The sequence below is a fragment of the Acomys minous genome (assembly GCF_964271855.1).
Source record: "Acomys minous genome assembly, chromosome: 14".
Classification (NCBI taxonomy): Eukaryota; Metazoa; Chordata; class Mammalia; order Rodentia; family Muridae; genus Acomys; species Acomys minous.
In genome coordinates, this window is record NC_140496.1 from 222,728 (window position 1) to 246,549 (window position 23,822).

Sequence of the window (23,822 nt, forward strand, 5' to 3'; positions counted from 1 at the left end):
TAACTTCAGTTCCAAAGGATCAGATGACTCCTGACCTCTGCAGGCATCAGGCACACACAGGTAAAACACACAAATAAATAAACAAACCTGAAAAGATGTTTAAAGGAATGATGATTAAAATAAAATGTGATTTAGGCAAGTACATAGTGACTGTCCTGCTAAGGGCCCTGCAGGTCTGTAGCTCCAAGACAGCAGTGGTACTCTGCTCCAGTAGAAGTAGAATTCTGTAGAATTCTTTTCCTGACACAGAAGTTCAGGAGAAGAAAGACTGATTTTGGCTCCGTCTCGGGGAGGCCACGGAAGCTAGTATCTACCCTTAACAGCAGGACCATGAGGGAGCAGCTCTGTATCCTGGCAAATCAGGAAGCCCAAGGCCCACCCCCAGTGACCCACTCTGCCAGCCAAGGCTGCCAACTGAAGGCTGCACAGCCTCCTAAAACAGCACTACACGCCAGGGAACAAATGGTCACATACATGACCCTGTGTGGGACATTTCACATTCAAACTGTAGCAGTGTCCACTTCCCAGGCAGCAGTAACAGAAGGATGGGAAGGGTGATGGGCAGAAAGAGGGCATGTTGTCTATTCTAGACGTGGAGTGGCCATGAGTACCTAAGTACCTCAGTATTTAAATACTAAGTAAATACACAAATTAAAACTTTGCTTTTATATTATGAAATTATAGTAACAGGTAAATACTATTATTTTTAAAGCTCAGTGAGTTTAATTGGTATTTCCTGAATCTTTAACAGATTTTGCTCTGACAGAGGCTAGATTTAAAATTATTTAAAGTATATGTGTTACAAAAATTGTAATGGCCAGGAGTGGTGGTGCATGCCTTTAAACCCAGCACTTGGGAAGCAGAGGCAGGCAGACCTCTGAGTTTGAAGCCAGTTTTAGCAAGTTCCAGGACAGCCAGGGCTATATAGAGAGACCTTGTCTCAAAAAACAAAGATAAGAGGTTATGTCTGCTAAAATTTAACTTATACTCTATCTTTGGGTACCAGTTCACCTCTAAAACTGAACCAAAAGACTGGAGAGTTGTAAAGTTGTAAAGTTGCTATGGAGAACTCAAGTGGGGATGGAGGTTACCTGATCGCAACTTCAGAAGCAGCTGCTGCGGTTGGATCTGAGTGATGTCTTCCGGCTGGAGCTTCTCTGCCATCCCTTTGCTGCGATTGGTGACATTTTTATTTTTCTTTATAGTCTGGGAGCCTCTGGGGTTTTCTATGTCACTTGGCTGGCAACCCTTCTTTTTTAGAGCTTCTAAATCATCACATCGTGCAGAAGTAGGCATTCCTTCTTGTAAAAATGTCTAAATGACATAAAAAATACTGACATCAACAAAAAAAGTGTAGCAAGTATTTTGATGATTTTACTGCATGTAAACAAATTACAAAAATCGAGGGCTGGAGAGATGGCTCAGTGGTTAAGAGCACTGACTGTTCTTCTAGAGGTCATGAGTTTAATTCCCAGCAACCACATGGTGGCTCACAACCATCTATAATGTGATCTGATGCCCTCCTTTAGCCTGTAGATGTACATGTAGGCAGAGCTCTGTATACATAATAATAAATAAATAAATCTTTAAAAAAAAAACAAATTACAAAATTCAAATGGCTTAATCTAAGGTAGTTCATTTCTAGCTTCTTAACAATTCCCATCATAGTAAGTGCTCTCAAATAAAAACAAGTAAAATCAACAGAAAAAGTACCATCTTTCCCTAGACTTCATGCATATTTTAAAAGTCCTACCTTCCAAGTTCAGAGTGTGCCATCACTAACTACACCCTTCAATTCTCAGCACAGTTAGCAGCCCTACTGTAGATAAGCCCATATATCAGTATTTTTTCTAAAACTTTCTCTTAGAAAAAGTCCTTAGAAGGTCTTTCATAGTATGTAACACTCTGCCTAGCAGAGCGACTAGATGTTTAAGAAAAGCACATTAGCCTAAATACATCCCATTAATAATGGTGTGTGTGTGTGTATGTGTGTGTGTGTGTGTGTGTGTGTGTGTGTATGTATGTGTGTGTGTGTGTGTTAAGTCCAGGACAGCCAGAACTACAAGAGAAACTATCTTTAAAAACCAACCAACCAACCAACAAACAAACAAATAAAAAAGGTGGTAACTGGAGAAACGGCTTAATGAGTAGAGTACTTGCTATGAAACGTGAGAAGGTAAGTTCTGATCCCTAGCATCCACATAAAACCTGCACGTGGCAGTGAACATCTGTAACCACGGCCCCAATAAGGGAGGACAGAAACAGAGGGTTCTCAGACTCACTGTCCAGGACCGTGTGGTCCGTCCATGCTGGTTCAGGCCATCTAGCTGAAGCAGCAGGCTCCAGGTTCAGTGAGAGACCCTGTCATAAAAAATAAGTTGGAAAGCAACAGGAGAGACACCCTGCTGTCTTCTCTCATCTCCAGCACACACATGAATGTGTCCACGTAGGGCACAAGACTCAAAACATGACAGTGGCTGTCAAAGTATTTTTAAAGCAAGTGTCACATAGCAAGAGCACTTATACAATTATAGAGACATCTGGAAAGAATGACCAGAGTCAGGGGTCAAAACTGAAATAGGTTTATTTTTACTATCAAACCTCAAAATCCAACAAAGCTCAAGCTCCTAGGGAATTCTCCATTTCCATTTTGTTGTTTTGCTTTGTTTTTTCAGAACAGGGTTTCTCTGTGCATCCCTGGCTGTCCTGCACTCACTCTGTAAACCAGGCTGGCCTTGAACTCACAGAGATCCACCTCCTGAGTGCTGGCATTAAAGGCCTGGGCCACCACATCCAGCCCCCCTCTTTTAATCCACCATTTCTAACTGTAACTGGTAAACAAGAGTTATATTCTTAGTTTTTTGGAGAAAGAAGGCAAGAGCTTCGACTAGCCATTGCTAAATGTCCCCAGTTTCACCCAGCACACCATCAGAAGGGGGACAGTACCATAAAAAGAGAATTCTGAAGCAAAACAAAAGCCTTTCATTTTATGTTTTACCTTGTCAGATCATGTCCTATCTGACATCTTACAATTTTAGACCAAACACCTGAGAGAAGACATACACAGTGAACCTCTGACCTAACAGAACCTCAACTTAACTCACTGCAGTTTTAGTAAGCTTTATATAAAGGGCCACATCAGGCATCTGAACTCAAATTTACATTTATTTCCTTTCACTGGGGCTAGGCCTTCAGGTTTCAAAAGCCCACATCACTCACTCAGCTCTCTCTGCCTCATACTATGAATTAGGATGTAATCTCTCAGCAAGCTACTGGTCCAGCACCATGCCTGCCTGCCTGCTGCTATGCTCACTGCCATGGTGGTCATGAACTAACACTGCTATGAGCCCCAAATTAAATGGGTTTTGTTTTGTTTGTAAGTTGCCTTGATGGTGGTGTTTTGTCACCGCAATAGGAAATTACCTAAGACATGTACTTTGTCAAACCCCACAGTTGTGACCACCATACACTATTCAATGAACACTGATTCCAATGGTGTCTTATCTGGTACTTCACAAGGGTAGGCTCTGAGTGAGGCTCAAATATCAGAGAACAGAGCGGGGTGTGGCAGCACACGCCTTTAATGCCAGCACTCAGGACGAAGAGGCAAGTGGATCTATATGAGTTCGAGGCCAGCCTGGTCTATAAAGCTAGTCCAGGACAGCCACGGCTAACATAGAGAAACCCTGTCTCAAAAACAAAAACAAAAACAGAAAAACACAAACCTCAAAACAAACAAACAAACAACAACAACAACAAAGAATAAATGAACCAGAATCTGAAATCTTACCGTATTTGTACACCACCCACAATTTGGCCCTGCTTGTATACATTCTCCACAAGATTTGGCATTTGCTTTTAAACATCTATTTTTATCTGTTAAAAAAAGAACAGACAACTTAAGTTTCCAAGAAAAAAAAAATGAATGGATCACAATGAAAAGACAGACGTGATGTGCAGATAAACATACATGTTAAATATGAACATGCTGGCCTAGTTACTACGTTACACTAGGCTATTCCAAAGAAAACATAATGGTCTGGGATCCTCTTGACACTGAGAGCCATAAAAAGACCTCCTTGTCTTTTGTAGGACAGAGTAGGTACCATTAGCTTAGCTACACACCAGTGAATCTGTTGAAAAGTATAATTTCAGTACCTATAATTCTGTCCTGGTATTCCTATATCCAGGTCAGGTTTTGTCTTCTCCTGTGACTTATAACCACATAAGTATCTTCAGGGGTTCCACTGCACTTTTAGTACGTTAAATAACTGCAAGTCCACATTTACCTAATCCATAACTCCTTAAGTTTACATTTCTTTGGCTCGTCTAGACTGGCACATTTTCTTATGGTAAAGACCATCTCGAGTTATGTTTTCTGACTAGACAGAGGTTGCCCAGAATCCTCTCAGTAACCCTAACCACTACAATGCAGGGCCTTGTGCTACAGGCTCTGGGTAGCTGTCGAGTTCATGTATAAAATGGACCACGTTTTCTATTCAGGATCTTTCATCATTTTCACATATCCATCCTGAGGTCAGATAATTCTAATTACTCTATTTACTATGGTTTCTCTGAGAGTCAGACAATAGAACCAGGTGTCCTTTGCTCCGAATATAGATGGTCATGGTTGCCATGGAAATTTAAACCATCCTCAGCTTGTCCTCTGCTGTTATAAATATGCTAACACTACAAAGACTTCTTAATCAGTGTAAGAGTTTCTTCTAGAAAGTACATGTCCCTTGAGGTTTTTTTGGATTTTGCCTGCTCAGAACCCAGAACTGAACTAATCCCCAACTCTTTGCAGTTTTATACATTTGGAGATGGAGGGGAGTTGTGTCTAGCCCAGGCTAGCCTAAAACACGATGCTCCTGACTACTGCTGCCTCCCAGGTGCTCGGATTACAAGGTGTGCACCACTGCCAGCCTTTCACTCTTAGATGCCAATGGACACATCTTTGTAATCCACCAAGGTACATGTTTATTTTATTTGGTTCTGAACATATTACATGCCTCTGCCTTTGCTCTGGTTCCTCCAGCACTCTCACATTCTCAGGTGTTTCTGTGTGGTCTGTGACATACTGTTATCTGGGATCTCATGATCCTCACACTAATGTCAGAGATGATTAACTGATGGTGAAGATCCTGCAGGCCGCTTAGACACCTGTTTCTCATAGTTTGGGCTAAGGGAGGGTTTTTGGTTTTTTTGTTTTTGTTTTTGTTTTTGTTTTTTTGCCCCCTGACCCAAATCTACCTGACCAAAGACTACTGATACAAGATGTTGAAATTTAAAAAAAAAAAAAAAAAAAAAAACAAGAGAAACAATTCTTTTTTTACCTGTTTGACCAAATACAGAGCAAATCAAGCTAATCAGTCCGATCCAGAAAACCAGTTGCAAATTCATCTATAAAAAAAAATTAGGTGTCATTATTGGAGAGAACATCAGATACATTGTGTCCCATCTCCCCTTTTTTCTCCTCTCAATCTGTTTCCCTCCAAATGTCTCTATGCTGCTATCTGCCTTTCTTCCCCAGATGGTTACCATATCTTTGACCCACACTACTCCAACACTCATACGACACTGGCAGAGCATGTTCCTGTCTTCTCTAAATGAAATGTCTTAGCATTCAATTAAATGTCACAAAACTACACATGTTCTAAAGAAACCAAGCTAGTACTCCTAACAGAAGAAAACTACGGCAGCTTGTCCTGTAGAATGTTCATCCCCACAGCTTTCTGGGGCCTTCAGCCCAACAGGCACATCCAAAGGCCCAGGCACCTCAAGACTGAGGGAACTTTCCAGAACTGTATCAGTCATCCTCATGCTGACAACTCCTCAGGCTAAATCACATCACATGCAAGACTCTGATCCAATCATTCAGTTTGCTTTCCTGTTATTTTTTTTCTTTTGTAGGAAAATTAACTATACATGGAATTGGTAAAATAATCAGCTCTGATTCCCTCAACCTTCCACAACAAAAGGCCCTACTAGACCTAGAGGCTGTAGTGTGCTGGGGAGTGAGGGGTGGGGAAATCAGGAAATATTCTGTATGTTAAACAGGCAATTTCTAATCACTACCTCTACTTCTATCAACCAAGGTTTTCATTCCTAATTAAATGTGTTCAAAGATGGCTGAGGTAACAGACTGGTCAGCTAATACCTTAACTGCCTTCTGTTCATGGACACCTGCAGTCTAGTATAAATGCATATACTCACCCTCAGGGTGACTGGGGAATAAGGGATGCTGGCTTGGGCATAGTCCCAGAACTTAAGAGACAAAGGCAGGAGAGCTACCATGAATTCAAGGCCAATCTGGTCTAAATCGCAAAATTGTTGTCGTGAGAGACAGAAAAAAGAGCCCTGGGATTGTGGAGGCAGGAGCATCAGAAGTGCAAGGTCATCATCCTTCCCCTCACAGCAAGTTCAAGACTTTGTCTTCTTTTTTTCTAAGTCCTTTAAATTCACATTAACAATGAATACTTCCTTTCCGGCTCTTCATCAACCTTTACAAAGCACAAAAATCTTTGTTCTGGCCACAGGCCCCTTTCACATAAAGAGTAAAGGCAGGCATGCTACTGTGCCATGAAACACAGTCTTAATCCTGGGACGAACATTTGCCTCCTCTGTTCATGCAGAATTTCCAGAGAGCAAGAGAGAGGTATCTATCCAAGAGAGGGTCTAGGAACCATCTGCCAGCTATCAGGCTTACTCCAGGAAATGAGTCCCTCCCGGGGCTGGCAGGCATCCAAGCGGTGAATAAAACTTGAGGGTCACAAAAGCACGATGGTCTAAGGTCTGTCTGAGGCCAATGTAGTAAGTCAACACTGCCACTGGTGACTAAGGACAGAGAACATGCCACTCCTGCAGGAGCATATGATCACAGAATAAAGATAAACACATTCCTTCAGGCTACTTTGATACTTGCTAATCATCCTTGAGAAATCTTTCAAAATACCATACATGCCAGAGAAACACTGTGATGGAATGGAAAAGATGGTATTTCCCAATGTGCTGAGATGCATCACTTTACACATTAGTGTAAGTACCCCAGACCTCTGTTTCTACCTACCCTGATAGGCCAAGGAACCTACTAAGGCCCTCGTGCCTCTGAAAGTATGCCAAGCCCAGAAGCAGACAAAACAAAGTTCCAGTGTTCAAGAACAGCTAAGAGAACAAAGACAGCTCTGGAAACAGCTTGGAGACAGTCATCAACTCTCCTGTAAGGGTCTGTAGTCTGGCAAGAAACAGAGGAGCTGTTGTTGCTTGGTGGCATTCGTAAATGCTGGGTTTTAGGGACAGAAATAAGTAAGAATTCAGTAGGGCTCTAAGGACAATGACAGTAACTAGAGAGAGCAAAAGCTGGACGCGTAAGACTGAGAGCACACTTGAGAGTGGCCTTAAGGAAGGCAGCACAACTGAGCCAAAGTACCTGCAAGGGGTGGAGCTTGAGAAAAATTGCATCAAGGTCATTCATTCACATGGATGTCCCTCCCATGCCTAAAGCTGTACCTTGGAGTAGCAAGACCTGTTCAGCAGGCAACCCTTGCCCTAAAAAAGGAGCTTAGAGGTTCCCTATTACTGGCATCTAAAGATAACTCATCACCATAGGGGGACAACAGGGAAAATGTCATGAGACATCATAACCAAAAGTTGTTAGCTGGTCTGCATTTCATCACATCAAACTACTACAGCTGACGGATATGGAGTCTGCTTACCATGCATGGACTTTACAGCCTTAATCTGTTCACTTATAAACTTCTTGACTATAAATAAACCCTTCCCCAGGTTGCTTCTGGTCAGTATTTAAACACAGCAACAGAAAGGAAAATAGGACAATACTTTTCAGCTTTCTTTCCTAATACCTCTACTCCTTGGACTCTATTGGCTTATCCTCTTTATCTTTTAAGGTCCTTCTTCAGGCTGTCATGTCAGGTTGTGTCATCTCTAGAAATACAAATACCACTGTTCAGGTGGGTCACTGTGAGTTCAAGGCCAGCTTGGTCTACAAAGGGCATCCAGGACAGCCAAGGCTACGCAAAGAAACTCTGTCTTGGGGGAAAAAAACAAAAAACAAAAACAACCAAAAACACCTACCTTTTAATTTCCTAGCTAGACTGTTTCTTTTAGGGGGTGGGGAGGGGGGGAGAGGAGGGGAGAGGTTGTCACAGAAGCCTTCTATGTCTCTCACTCTCAACTGTAAGTCTGCAGACACCGATACTACTGCAAAAGAAGCTTCTCTGCCCTTTATAGTCAATGGAAGCACAAACCATGGCTAGACATCCACATGGCCGCCAGCGTCAGCACAGACCATGGGAATCAACATGGCTCAGGTGGCAGCACGGGCCATGAACATCAACATGGCTCTCAAGAGTAGTGCTGCCCACAGACATCACCAAAGATATCTTACGGTTTACAGATAATGTTTTTTTAAAGATGTTTGAGTATTTGCCTGCATGTACACTGCCTGCATGAAGTACCCATAGAGGCCAGAAGAAATCGACAAACCTGCTGAAACTTGAGTCCCACATGGGACCCAGATCCTCAGCAAGAGCTACAATTGTTCCTAGCCACTGAAGCCTCTCTCCAGCCCCATATAAATAATTTTAATGTGTTACATCATACTAATATATATGGCACAGTTACTCATCTGTTTTTGTTTTGGTTGGTTGGCTGGTTTTCAATACAGAGTTTCTCTGTGTAGCCTTAACTGTCCTGGACTTGCTCTGTAGATCAGGCTGGCTTCAAACTCACAGAGATCCGCCTGCCTCTGCACTGGGATAACAGGCATGCACCACCACACCTGCTTTTGTTTTGTTTTTCAAGACATGGTTTCTCTGTACAGTAGCCCTGGCTGTCCTGGACTTGATTTGAGCCTGGCCTCAAATTCAGAGATCCACCTGCCTCTGCCTCTCAAGTGCTGGGATTAAACATGTGCGCCACACCTGGCTATTCATCTATTTTTAGTTTTAAAGAAATATATAAATTTAGATAAAACATTTATTGAATAATTAACATACTTACTACAACAATAAACAGGCATCTCAAAGGAAATAAAGACAAAAATGCCACATTTTATCCTGCTTTAGAGGGCTCAGAAACAAACCCTAATGAGAATATTTTGTTTCAACAAAACAATTTCAAAGTGCCTGTTATGACTCAAATCTGTAACAAAAAATTAAATTGGTTAGGAAAACAAAGTATGAATATGGTTTGGTTTGGTTTAGTTTGGCTTTTCAAGACAGAATTTTTCTCTATGTAACTCTGACTGTCCTGGAACTCACTTTGTAGATTAAGCTGACTTCAAATTCAGAGATCCACCTGTCTCTGCCTCCCAAATTCTGGGATTAAAGACATGTGCTACCACTGCCTGACCTATGAATGTCTTACCTGTATTTATAACTATTCATTATTTAAGATACCATATGTTTTCTACATTTTAGATGAAGTCTCCTTGTGGGTTTTCATTTTAAATTATCTTATTAAATGTTTGTTCTAAGTTAGGCATGGTAGCACAAACCTTTATCTGAACACTTTGGAGGCAAGAGCAGGCAAATCTCTGTTTTAGGACAGCCTGGTGTAGGACCCCATCTCTAAATAAATAAATAAGAAAGCAAGCAAGCTATAAAGGCTATATATAATGAGATATAGTTTTTGGAAAACTGCTTTGGGGTATGAAAGGACTTTGTATAATAAGATAAAGATTGTTCCAAAGTAGAAATAGAAGAGAATTGTTTTAAAAGATTAAACTGTGTTTTAGAAACAGCCAAAATGAAACTTATAGAAAGTGCTTAAGTTTTTTTTTTTTTTGTGTGTGTGTGTGTGTGTGTGTGTATATGTGTGTGTGTTTGTCTTATCAAAATTTTAATGTCAAAATTCAATAACAGATAAAATTAGGGCTGGATTCTGCTTAAAACAATAAAGTTTTCTAAAGTATTGATCTATTATGATATACTCTTAGAAATCTTTTTTTAAAAGATGGCTTAGAAAAATACTTTTAATTGTGATAACTAAAATTTGGAATTAGTCTTCAAAGAGTAAAGAAAATCAGATATTTATTTCATCAATTAAACAACTTCAATCTGACTAGACAATATCCACACCCAGACTACAAATGAAATCAGCTTTTTGATTCACATTTCTTACTTTAAATATGAAACAACTTCATCCGAGAGCACATTCATAACTTCATTCAGAAATGCTGGCTGCTACTCAAGTGTCCCATATAATTAAACATTTCTCCAACTTTTTGTTTTGGTTTGTTTTGGTTTGGGGGGGGGGGGCTGGGTTTTGTTGTTGTTTTGGTTTGGGGCAGTTTTTTTGTTTGCTTGTTTTATTATTTTTCAAGACAGGGCTTCTCTGTGTAGCTGTGGCTGTCCTGGAACTCACTCTGTAGATCAGGCTGGCCTGGAAATCACAGAGATCTACCTGCCTTTCCCTCCCTGAGTGCTGGGATTAAAGGTGTGCAGCACCATGACCGGCCAGATTATTTCTTTATACTCTGTAGTATGGGCATATTCACACTCCTTCCAATGAATCAAGTGAGAAAACAGTGCATTCCTAAGTGTTAGGTTCATAAATAAAAAGCCTCAGAAAACAACAAAAACAAAAACCCCTCAGGCCAAAGCCCAAGGCCCAAACTCTCAACAACATTAGATGTTCAATATGAAAGGCTAAAGATTCTCACTCTAAGATTTCCTTTGTAATATCATAACATTTTTAAACCTTTTGTCATACTGGTAGAAAATATGCTACTTCTATTAAAGTGCGTCATACATCTCTCCTAAATGCTGCACCCCCATTCCCTGCATTTGCTTTAAAGAGGGATGGGTGTCTTTAACCCCAACATGAAAGCAGAGGAAAGTGAGTTCCAGACCAGCCAGAGCTACACAGTGAAATACTGCCTCTCCAAAATAACAGTCTAATACCAGATTTTAATACATAAAAAATCAGTATTCAAGAAAAACAACATAGGAAAGTAAAAGACTCTAGGAATTAACAAATGATTTCGTCTACTTGTCACCCACGGACAGTAATAAAATCAAAGAGCTTGAGTAAAAGAAGCCAACCTTTTGAGTTCTGCACTACCTGAGGGAGATGAAGTCAGATCATGGCAAGAGCACCGTTCTCTTACAGGAAGAATAATTAATACTCAGCTTTTTCTGTCTGGCAGGAAGAGGTGTAGTGGTGACTAGGGGGTCAGTCATTGGCCCAAATATTAATAACAAGACCAAAATAAGGATTAACAAAATTTAGCAAATAACCAGGTATAATGGCACCACAATCTTTAATTCCAGGTAGAGGCAATCTCTCTAAGTTCAAGACCAGCCTGATTTACATAGCAAGCTCCCGGATAGCCAGGACTACAAAAAGAAACCCTGTATCAAACAAACAAACAAAAGATTATCACAAAGCACAGGGAAGAAGAAAACAAGGAGGGTGTCTTAGTGTTTCTATTGCTGTAATAAAAAATACCATAACCAAAAGCAAGTTGGGGAGTAAAGGGTTTATTAGGTTTACACTTCCAGATCATAGTCCATCACTGGAGGAAATCTAGACAGGAATTCAAGCAGGGCTGGAACCTGGAGGCAGGAGCTGATGCAGAGGCCATGGAGCGTGGGTTCTTACTGGCTTGTTTCCCATTGCTTGCTTAGCCTGCTTTCTTATAGGACCCAGGACCACCAGCCCAGGGATGGCACCACCTGCATATCCCTGATATTGGCCTGTCTATTTCTCTTCCTAATCTATTCATTCATTCATTCATTTTGGAGAGACAGCATTTCACTGTGCAGCTCTGGCTGGTCTGGAACTCCCTTTGTAGACTAGGTTGACCTCAAACTCAGAGACGCACATGTCCCATTAATCACTAGTTGAGAAAACGCCTCACAACTGGATCTTATGGTGGGATTTTCTCAACTGAGGCTCCTTTCTCTCTAATGACTCTTAACTTGTGTCAAGATGACACACAAAACCAGCCAGTACAGACAGAAAAAAAGAGGCGAAGTAATCTAAAATAGGAATGTGGTAGCACCTCACGGCAGTCTACAGGCCTAACAAGTATACAGCAGTCTCAGTAGACAGCCTCCTAAATGCCAGCCACATCTCAACCCTGACTGCAGACAAAGACTTTTGAAGAACTCAACGATAACCCTTTCTAACCAAGAAAACATCTATCTGAGCCTAATTCTGTTTGAAGCTGAGTACAGTGGTTCATGCCTGTAATCCCAGCACTTTGAGGCTGAAGTACAAAGATTTTTATAAGTTTGTAGCTAGCTTGTTTTTTTTTTTAAGATTTATTTATTTTATGTATGTGAGTGCTCTGATTTCATGCACACCAAAAGAGGGAATCAGATTCCATTACAGATGAGCCACCATGTGACTGCTGGGAACTGAACTCAGGACCTCTGAGAGAACAGCCAGTGCTCTTAACTTCTGAGCCATCTCTCTAGCCCACAGCTGGCTTGTTCTATACAGTGAATTCCAGGTTGGCTAAGCTACATTAAAATAATAACAACAATAATAGTAATAGCAAAAAATAATTTAAAGTGTTTGATCCAAAGCGCACAAAAAAATCTGAAATCTGAAAACAATAGTTATCTTAAGAAAAAAAAAATGCATGCTGGATGTGGTGGCACATACCATTTATCCCAGCATTCAAGAGGCAGAGGCAAGCCAATCTCCATGAGTTTGAGGCCAGCCTGGTCTACAGAGCAAGTTCCAGGATAGCCAGAGTTGTTACACAGAGAAACCATGTCTCAAAAAACAAAACAAAACAAAGAAAGAAGAAAAAAAATGCATCTTGGATGTGGTGGCACATGCCTTTAATCCCAGCACTCAGGAGGCAGAGGCCAGTCTGGTCTACAAAGAGAGTTCCAGGACAGCCAGGACTACACAGAGAAACCTTGTCTCAGAAGAAACAAAAAACCAAAAAACCAGCAATTCATGACTAGTGATTATTCCACCATCCCAAGGAAAATGAGAGTATGGATGTCCTCTTCAGAACTCAAGGTATATGAACTGGGCACAGTGGTGCATGCCCATAATCCCAGCATTCTGGGAGGCAGAGGCCAGCAGATCTCTGTGAGTTCAAGGCCAGCCTGGTATAGGGTGAGTTCCAGGACAGCCAAGGCTACAGAGAAACCCTATTTTGAAAAACCAAAAAATAAACAAATAAATAAATAAACTCCAGTTATATAATCAACAAAAAATCAAATCTGAGATGTCTCACAAAATACAAACTACCAAAGAGGAACAGCCAATATGGCAGAATGTGTGGCGACTCAAAAGACAACTGACATCTGCCTCCACCTCCCTCACCCGAAAGAAGGGCAGCCCCATGGAAAGCATCAAATTCAAATCAGATACTACAAAGTAAACTGAGTAACTGCCAAAAGATGAAATCTGGAAAATAAAACAGTTTAAGAAAAGCTATTAAGCCAAAATATGAACACTCAGTCCACAGTGAGAGAAAAACTGCCTTCCTTCCCAGGGTCATCTGCCATTACGACTTTATTAAATAGCAAGTAAGTTCCCAAACTAACCTAGTAAGCTGTCCCACTATACTTTCTATATAAATCTTTGTCTTTCTTTTCTGTTTGTTTCTTGTTTTTCCCTATGAATGGAGAATATGTGAATTACTAAATGCTTCAGCTGGCAAAATTTACTTTGTTCCCAAATGTAAGTGTGAAGAGATCTTGCAAAAGTTAACTACCTGAGAGCTGGAGAAAAAGAGGGCTCAGTTCAGTGCTTGCGAGCACTTGTTGCTCCTGCAAAGGACTTGGGTCCAGTTCCCAGCACCCACACCTTCAGCTCACCACCGTATGTAACTCAGGTCCAGGAAATCCCAACACCCTCTTCTAGGCTCTGCTGGCACCACATATACACAAGTAGTAACATATGTATACATGCAGGTACAGTACACAAAAATAAATACATCTTTAAAAAAGAAAATTAACTACCTGTTCGTGGTACCAAAAACACTCTATAACTTCAATTAGGAGGAATTTTGAATTACATTTCTACATTGCATAATCTAATATACTCGTTTAAAGAGATTATTCCAAATTGTTTTCTTGATAAAGTTCATTTTGACCACTACCTTTTATCCTATATTCCTTCTCTCACCCTGCAGTAAACGGAACAGGCATAACACAGGCAAACTTTATACAGCAAATGTTTAGAAACCAAACAACAGAGAAGCTACTTCATTTTTCAATTTACTCAAGACTAAGCTAGGAGTGACATCTATTTCAGTCTTTTGGGAAGAATAAAATATTACCCTAATGGAAAAGTTTTAGCAACTAATATTTCTGTGCTGATTTTCTTAATGATCACATGGGGGGGGGGGGAGACTGAATGACTATTTAATATGTGTCTCTCAACTTCTTTTGTTGCTCTGTGCTAGAGATTGAACCCAGGGCCTCGCAAATATGAACAAAGACTCTACCCCGAGAGACACTTCCAACCTCTGTAACCCTTTTAAAGTCATGCTTCCATACTTTTAAAATAAGGATAACTCACTCCTACTATATTTTTATTACATTTCCCAAATGTAACATTAGACTACTAAATGTACGATTTCAAACTTCGATACACCAATAATCAAATAGTACAGTACCCCACAACTGACCTCTAAGACAGGCCAAAATCATAATATGAAATAAATCATACATAATCTAGAAAATACTAGATGTATTAGAAAGAGCTAATAACATCCAATTTCAGAGTATGAAAGTAGTCAATAAACATATAGACTGTGAAATATGTTCTGTGCTTCAAATGGCACATTTTAGAATGTGTGTGTAAACATTCTTACCCTCCCACTTGAAACTACATTCCTTAAGCAAAATGCAATGCAAATTTTCTTCTATCCTTACAACTTCTATTTGTTTTTTACTTTGTTTTATTTGAGGCCATCAATCTTCAACAGTCACAACAGAGTTTATTCTTTTCTTTAAAGAATATAATCTTGATGTTGCCTAGCACAAAAAATGGCAAACTTCCAGTGACATTCAATAATGTGTTGTTATTTTTATTATTTTTAAACTAATTATATTCATGCAGGAGTCCTATCTTGCTAGACTAGAGAAAGAACTCAGGCCTTCTTCATACATTTCCATGGATAAGCACACACAGTCATATGCACGTAACACCTGCCAAATCAGACTGGACTCTGCCTCTCAACTACGTTGTCTTCTGGTCTCTTAAATACATCATCATGTCACCCACACCTCAGCTCAGCCCATTCCTCACTCCGACTTCATCTTCTCCACCAAGCCTTCCAGAACCACTTAAGCCACAGCTGACCTCAAAAACTGAGAGTATCATCTGGCATGGTATACTGTATAAACTATTCTTTGGTGTTAGGTTTTCCTGAGCGAAACACAACTGTCCCAATTAGGGAATTCACTCATAACCAAAGGCATGCCAACCCCTCGACTTACACTCACTGAGTACAATGTTCTTCCAGTGACTGCCACTCAGTACTAAATGAGTACTGAGCTAAAATGCAACTAAAGACATTCTGAGAAAGAGCAGCCAGTAATAGGTCTGACTAATCGGCCTCTATACTTTATTATAATGACACAGGAAAATGGTTGCTCGGGGCTAGAGAGATGGTTTAATAGTCAAAAGCACTTTCTGCTCTTCCAGACAACCGAAGTTCAGTTCCCCAAGGCTCCTATCAGGTGGCCCACAATGATCTGTAACTCCAGATGTAGGAAATCTAAAGTCTCTGGCCTCTGAAGGAATTTCACCTCATGTGTACAAACTCATATGAAATCACATACATCTATACATATTAAAATAATTTTTAGGGCAGTGGTGGTGCATGCCTTTAATCTCAGTACTCTGGAGGCAGAGGCAGGTGAATCTACAAAGCCTGGTCTACAAACTGAGTCCAGGACAGCCAGAACTACACAGAGAAACCCTGTCTTAAAAAAAGGGGGGGGCGGCGGTCGACTAGAGAAATGGCTCAGGGGTTAAGAGCACTCATGTCTACTCTTCCAGAGGTCCTGAGTTCAATTTCCAGCAACCACATGATGGCTCACAACCATATGTAAAGGGTCTACGCCCTCTTTTGGCATGCACACGTACATGCAGATAGAACACTCATACACATAAAATAAATATATAAATATTTTTAAAAATTATTTAAAATGGTTTCTCATAAAAGAACAAAAACTGTACTCTGTAGTACTTAGATCGAACAGCCACTACCTCTTATCTCAAAGTGAGAACAACAGTACAGATGTGAAACCAAAACCAGTGGTGCAACATTGTCATATAGAAATCCAGGTCAGAGCCTATGCTGAAAGCCAGGTTGCCCAGTGGGAAGCCTCTCCTAAACCAGACTGGGGCTCTGATTACTGCTCTGAGTGAATGGGTATAGAAACAAACTAGTCTTTAATTTAAGCATGCTAACTGCTGAAAAGCCCCACAGATTCTTACACACTATCTACAATGCCTGACAAAGGAACCAAAGTTCAGAGAAGAAATTGGGAAAATGAACTGTTTTCCCTGTTGCTCTCAAGGGCCTTTTCAACTCTACGCTCTGGTGCTTTTATTTGCAGCCTACACTATCAATCAGCATTGATAGATGGATAATTCCCAAACCCCACATGAATGAGCAATTAATTCTCAAACATGATGAATAACTCCCAAACCCTAGGCTACATATCTCTACCTATGCCCAATAGCCACCTTAAAAAGGCTCAGCAGTGTAGATCCTACCCTCCAGTGTAGCACTGCCTCCCTGGGTACACTGCATTACCAGCCTTTCTGTTTCCCTCAACATGAACTCTATCTCACCGATTCTTCTCCCTAAATGGCATGATTCTTATCCTCCCACTGCCTACCACTTGGGATCTCCAAGCTTATCAAGTTCCACCTTTGTCACACACACACAAAATTGGAGTAACCATGTGCCCATTATTTATAAACTAAAACACACCTATTTCTATAGAAAGAGTGTACATTATGATAAACACTTGCCCCGGCCTGCGGGGGTTCAACTAAAGCTCGAGGAGACTTATCTGAATGATAAAATGCAAGACACAAAGAAGAACAGCAAGTCTTAAATGCTGATCAAGCTCTCAAACTTTATTAGTCAGGCAGCAGCTTTTATAAGTCAGAAGGCAGGGAAGCATATTGCTATAGCAACCCAACTGCAGGCTTTTCTCAAAACACAGGGAACTCCAGGCAGGGTCATAATGTCCTGCCACACAGGGCATCTTGCTCTGTCTTCATCTAGCTTTAGTCTAACTGCTGACTCACAACAGGGTCGCTCCATCCCTATCTGTCTTTAGTCTAACTGCTGACCCACAACGGGGTCAGCTAGTTTCTGGTGAAAGGCAAGCTCTGGTAAAAAGAGACTTAAAGGTGCAGGCTCTGACAAGATGGCTGAACATTGGCCATATGGCCTATTGTCTCCAACAAACACTTACAACTTTTAAAAGCCATAAACAGAGAATACTCTTATAAAATGTTCTTCCTTATAGTCCAATGAGCCATTTTACACATCCCTTGGGTTAAAAACCTTGGTATTTTGAAGTCTTGGGCTAATGAGACTGCTCCTGTAAGAAAAAAGTGTGTGTATGTGTGTGTATGTGTGTGTGTGTGTGTGTGCATGTGTGTGTTTGTGTGTGTGTGTACACATATATGCTCATATTTATAGAAAATGTTTATATTTGTAATATATAATATATACAGCAATGAATGTACATATAGATATATATATATATACATGTATGTCTGCTTACCTATGCATATAAGTTTGAAGGAGTCTCTTTATTCACATAGAAATTACATGATGAGCCGGGCATGGTGGTGCACGCCTTTAATCCTAGCACTCAGAAGGCAGAGGCAGGAGGACCTCTGTGAATTTGAGGCCAGCCTGGTCTACAGAGTGAGGCCAGGAGAGCCAGGACTACAAGAGAAACTCTGTTCCTAAAAACCAAAACCAACCAACCAAACAACATGCTAGACATGTAAAGATAATTATTCTTATCTTCTAAAGTCACACACCAAAAACAAAGTTTTCAAACTGTGAGAAATTTACAAAGTAGTTTAGTCCTTTTTCATGCAGCTCCTGGGAGTCAAGTGCAGTGCTCTCATCTATGTCAGCCTGTAACCAGTCAGCGGTCTGCGGACTGTCCTTCAGGTTTCGTACACTTCCACTTCCTGAGACTGTGCATTGCTGCTACTTCAGATCACTCGCTTCCTCCTGTCTCCCTTTATCCTCACATCCCAGACTACTACCTATTTGACATATGATAAACACAAAATATAGAAAACACTAATATAACCAACTCTGGAACTCACTAATTTACAGATAAATGGTAAAAGCTTATTTTAACATATTCGCAGAACATATCTTGGATTCCATCCATAACGAATCTTCAAATCAGTTGGGCTTATTACACATCAAGAATTTTACATTTAAATGCTGAGGAAGAAAAAAAAAGTCTTCTGAAACTTTTACCAGTTTCAACATGTTTATCTCGTCCCTCTGGCAGCACAGTTAATATCAATACATTCAGAGCACTAACAGACTAGATTAGACACCTCTCTCTTTACATATAAGGCAGGGAGGGTTCTGCTAGAAAAAAAGCCAAACAGTAAAGGAACTGTGCAGGCAGCAAGCAATATGAAAAAACTTACTACTTTTTCTAGTAAGAAACAGTGAGGAGCGGTGATCAGTGTTCTTGGAGTTAATGAACACAGAACTACATTTTCATTTTAGAGATGTTGATTCAGGACTGATTCAAATTAGGCTGACCAGAAAAATTGAAAAAAAAAAAAATTGGTGTCCGATGTAGTGGCAAGGCAGAGAGGTAGGGGATCTCATGAGTTCAAGGCTAGCCTAGCCTACAAAGAGAGCCCAGGCTAGCCAAGGCTACACAGAGAAACCTTATCTATAAGTAATAAATAAATAAATATTGGTGTTAAAAGTATTAAGCTCAGTTATTTTTCATGTACAGAATATTGAACATTTAAAACAACATGGGGGCGGGGTGGAGAGATAGATGCTCGGTGGTTAAGAGCACTATCTGCTCTTCCAAAGGACCCGGGTTCCATTCCTAGCTCCAGGGGATCTGACCCCCTCTTCGGGCCTCCACAGGTGCTATAGGCATACAGTGCAAACTTACATGCAAGCAAACACCCACCCACATAAACAAATTAAAACCTTAAAAAAAGGAAACAAGGGGTTACAGTGAGATGGCTCAGCACATGAAAGTGCTTACCCAAGCCTGGCAACCTGAATTCAGTCCCTGGAATCCACATGATGGTAGAAGAAAAGAATAAACCTCACAAATTTATCCTCTGACCTCCATACATGCATGTCACAGCATACACATTCGCACACCAACAACCATAAATTAAAATTAAAGAAATTATCTCAGCAGGGCATGGTAGAGTATGCCTTTAATCCCAGCACTCAGGAGACAGAGATAGGTGAATCTTTGTGAGTTCGAGGCCAGCTTGCAATACACAGAGAGTTCCAGGACAGCCAGCACCACACAGAGAAACCACCAAAAAACAAAACAAAACACACACACACACACACACACACACACACACACACCAACAACCAAAAACCTTAAGGCAGAGCTTCACATTCTCAACAGCACAGAGTCTTCAAATGTAGGTTCATGAATTTAACAGATAAGCTAGAATTTGCATTCTACTCACCTAAGAAGTAGCATTCTAGTATCTGCTACTCCCCCCAAGTGCCTGCGTACAACATACCAGGGTTTCTGTACTCTGTTTGACATTCTATCATCTTTGGCCATTTACCATTGATGAATGAATCAAAATTTCTCATAAACATAAATATCATACTGAGATTCTTAAGTCAGTCCTTTCCTTGTGGCCTTGATGTCCACCAATGTTCAAAAGGTTAATTTTTTAAAAAGATTTATTTATTTATTATGTATTCAGTGTTCTGCCTGCATGACAGAAGGGGGCATTAGATCACATTATAGATGGTTGTGAGCCAGCATGTGGTTGCTGGGAAATTGAACCCAGGACTTCTGGTAGAGCAGTGCTCTTAACCTCGGGGCCGTCTTTCCAGCCCACAATAGGTTAACTTTCAACTAAAATTTCTTAGTCATTTCTACACGTTATCTAGGATACAATCTATTGTAATGGTTGTGTGTGATTTAAGAAAGAAATCTAGCCAGGCGTGGTGGTGCATGCCTTTAATCTCAGCACTCGGGAGGGCAGAGGCAGGTGGATCGCTGTGAGTTCGAGGCCAGCCTGGTCTACAACGTGAGTCCAGGATAACTCACAAAGAAACCCTATACTGAAAAACCAGAAAAAGAAAAAAAGAAAGGAAAGAAGGAAGGAAGGAAGATCTAATGAAAATCCATCTAACATTTCTTTTTATCCTATGCAAACAACAACAAAATGTAGTCATGCTTCCCTCTTCATACCCCAGTGGAACGGCAGTTCCAGGAAACCTTTCTCATGCTACTAAAACATTCTGAGAAGTTCGTAGATCTTTTTAATGTAGCAAGGAGCAATGAAAACGAATCAATAAGGCTGGAGAGATGGCTCAGGGGTTAAGAGCACTGCCTGCTCTTCCAAAAGTCCAGAGTTCAATTCCCAGCAACCACATGGTGGCTCACAACCATCTATACTGGGATCTGATGCCCTCTTCTGGCATGCGGTGTACATGAAGACAGAACACTCATAATCATAAAATAAGTTTATAAATCTTTAAAAAAACAAAAAGCAATCAATATATGGAATATTATTGTTTAAGCTTGTGGTTTTACATTTTATTTAGTTTTTGTTTTGTTTTGTTGTTTTTTCAGACAAGGAGGTCTCACGACATTATGAAGTCTGGACTGGCATGGTGCTGGAATCCTCTTGCCCTAAACAAGGCCTTGCATCGGTAAAGTTATTTATCTTCAGAGCGCTCTAAAGGAGAGCCCATGAACTCTGCAAATTACTTATACACCCGTACCTCAGTTTCTTCATTTGTAAAAGGAGATACACAGACCCACTACCACCATGGATCAGGGTCTGCGGTAAGGTAAACATGTAAACACATGCTAGGAGTTCGGTCTGACCCTAGTGCCACAAATATTACTATAATTAGTGTAAGAGCACCTTTTCTCTTTTACGGATGAGGAAACGGAAATAACATAATTTATTACTCATTTCGCCACTGGTTTCAAATTAAAAGTTCAAATTCACTGTGCCATGAGGGATTAGGGCAACCGTAAGCCCAGCCAGTCCCTAGGAGGCATGAAAAGAGCAGGCAACCACACCGCCCAAGGCCCGGGGCGGGCACCGCCTCGCCGACTACGGGCGCCGCCGCGCGCGGCCTGGTCCCCGGGGCCCCGCTCTGCGCTCGGGAAAGGCGCCCGCTGGGCACGGACGGACGGAACCCCTCGGGGGCCACAGGGCACCGCAACCCCGGCGTTGCCCACCCTCGTCCCGCCACGCCCCGGAGTGGCAGGCGGGGCGCGGGACCCCTCCCTCAGACAGACAAGGCCGGGCGGGGCGGGGAGCAGCAGCGGGACGTGGCGGTGCTCCAGAGACCCTAAGACCCGACTCCGCCCGGCCCAGGCCGCAGAGGCACACGCCTGGTCGGCCGCAGCCGCTCGGAGCCCACGCCCGCACTCCGTGTGCCCGCGGCCTTACCTTTTTCGCAGCGGCCGGCCGGCTACCGCGCCGCCCGGGCTCCGCCGCGCTCTGCTTCTCTAAGGATCTCGGGCCGGTGTCGGCGGGGCTCGGCCCTTCGGAGGGTCTCGGGCCGGTGTCGGCGGGCCTCGGCTTCTCGGATGGTCTCGGGTGGTGTCGGCCGGTCTCAGCGGCTCTTCAGCGCGTGGGCGGAGCCTCGACCGGCCGACTCCCTCAGGAAGCCGCCCCGGCCCCGCCCCCGCCGCTAAGATCCCGCTCCCGGGCAGCCCGGCTTTCTGTCCCTCCGGAAACGCATTCCTCCGTGCCGCGTCAGCCGCGCCCCAAGGAGTGGGAGGAGGCAGGAAGAAGGAAGGTGGGGCAGGGCGCAGACAAAGGAGCGCGGCAGCGCCGCCCTTGTAGGCGAGGCCCGGCCGAAGTCTCTGTTCCGTCCCCTGGATCCCGGGCCTGACCTGTCTGTGCGCTGAGGACCAAGAAAGATGGGGTAGTGGCATTCTGCAGGCCGCTCACGGAGCCGCCCGTCCCCCCCAAAGTTGCACCCTCCCCCTCCGCGCCGCCTGTGCCGCCCTGCCCACCTCCGAGCTGCTTTTGCTCAGTTTTCTATCTGGATGGCCAATATGAAAAAGAAAAATCGTCTGTTTACGTTTTCATTTCTTTTCTGGGAAAAGAACTGAAAAGAAGCCAGCCAGTCTCAGAATCTAAGAAGCTTGAAACTTGGACTTACCACATCTTACTGTGGCATGCAGATGATCAGCTTACCCGAGTGAGTGTGGGCTGCCAATAGGAGCAGGGCGCCTTGCCCTGCCGGGAAAGACAGCTCTCATTATCAGGTTTGTGAACCCAGAAGAGAGCTGGACTTGGTGGCTAACGCCAGTAATCCCAGCACTCAGGCAGAGGCCGGAAGATCTTTGTGAGTTCCAAGGCCCACCTGATTTGGAATCCAGGACAGCCACGGCTACACAGAAAATCCTTGTTTCAAAAAACCAAAAAAGAAAAAAATTTAAAAACATTAAAAAAAAAAAAAAAAAAAAGGCTACTTCTTCAGCAGCAGCCCAGCCCAGGTAAAGCTCAGTAACCTTACCTTTAAAGGTATTGATTTTTTATCACGTCAGAGTTAAACCATTTGCCCGGTCTCTGCACAGGAAACTACTATATAAACATTTTATCCGTGCTTGGCCTGAGTGTGATTTGGGAAGACAGTAACAAATCTACCACAAGATCCTAAGTGGGCTTCACAGGCAGCTCTAAAAATCAGTTCCTCAAGCGCTTACAAGACACAAAAGTAAGTAGTGCTTGCCCAGCACTCCCAGGGGGCAGCCTAAGCGGAAGGAGTACAATTTACACGCAGAAAGTCATAATAACACAGCAATTGCTCAGAAATGTCACTATGCTTGAATTCATACAGATGTCAAGAAGTGGACAGTTACTTAACGGTATAAAATGCATGAGCATTGTTGTAGTTAATAGTCTCACTACTGGAACATAAAATTTGACAAAAGCAACTTAATGAAAATTCATTTTTACCTCACAGTTCCAGGGTACATCCATCTCAGCAAGGAAGTTGTGGTGGCAGAAGCTTGAGGTCGTATTACACCCACAACTATTTACCCTGTGCCTCGAGGGTTGAAGTTCTACCTAGGCAGAGATTATAAACTGTTTCCTGCATTTTCAGGGTGTAAGCCTTTCTCCACTGTATCATTACTGTGCTGTGTGGGCTGTTCTCCCTAGCAATAGCTGTTGCCGCTTTAGTAACAACCTTAGGGTAGAGATAGAATTCTTTCAGTGAAACAGTAATCCCAGTGCAAGACTCAGATCTCCGGAGGGAAATCTTTTGTGTATTCCCGGAGTCCCCCTGAGAGAAGGAGTCCATTGTCGATGCAAACGCATAGGAATTTATTGAGCCGACACAACAGGGTCTGCCAAGCTCTTTCGAGCTGGAGACCCTCCGAAGAGCAGAAGCATGGGCGTTTCTACCCTTTACAGAAGCAGAACTCAGCAGAGAAACTTGACTGGTTATTAGACTAACATTGGGACTTTCTTAGTTGGGGAGGGTTAGGTACAATTTTGGGGTAGTGGAAATTTTTAAACACAAACTGGCTGTACTTGAGTCAAGCTGGACTCTTTAAGGTTTCTCCTGTCCTTGCCACACACACACACAGTGATGTGATGTCGCT

At 42.2% G+C, this 23,822-nt stretch overlaps 1 protein-coding gene and 1 long non-coding RNA gene across 2 annotated transcripts in view; one reads left to right on the forward strand and one right to left on the reverse strand.

The window, feature by feature from the left end:
* The window catches only part of ITGB1 (integrin subunit beta 1), a 41,824-nt gene extending 20,001 nt beyond the window's left edge, over positions 1-21,823 (reverse strand). The window contains exons 1-4 of the mRNA XM_084756149.1: positions 21,652-21,823; positions 5,337-5,403; positions 3,791-3,876; positions 1,092-1,314 (exon numbers count right to left, since the gene is read on the reverse strand). Of these exons, the coding sequence (XP_084612275.1) occupies positions 1,092-1,314; positions 3,791-3,876; positions 5,337-5,403 (376 nt within the window). The 5' untranslated portion in view covers positions 21,652-21,823. The remainder of the gene's footprint in view (positions 1-1,091; positions 1,315-3,790; positions 3,877-5,336; positions 5,404-21,651) is intronic.
* A 226-nt stretch (positions 21,824-22,049) lies between these two features.
* LOC311582864 overlaps positions 22,050-23,822 on the forward strand; it is an 82,898-nt gene continuing 81,125 nt past the window's right edge. Inside the window, exon 1 of the long non-coding RNA XR_014774286.1 lies at positions 22,050-22,930. This is a non-coding gene — a long non-coding RNA (uncharacterized lncRNA). The remainder of the gene's footprint in view (positions 22,931-23,822) is intronic.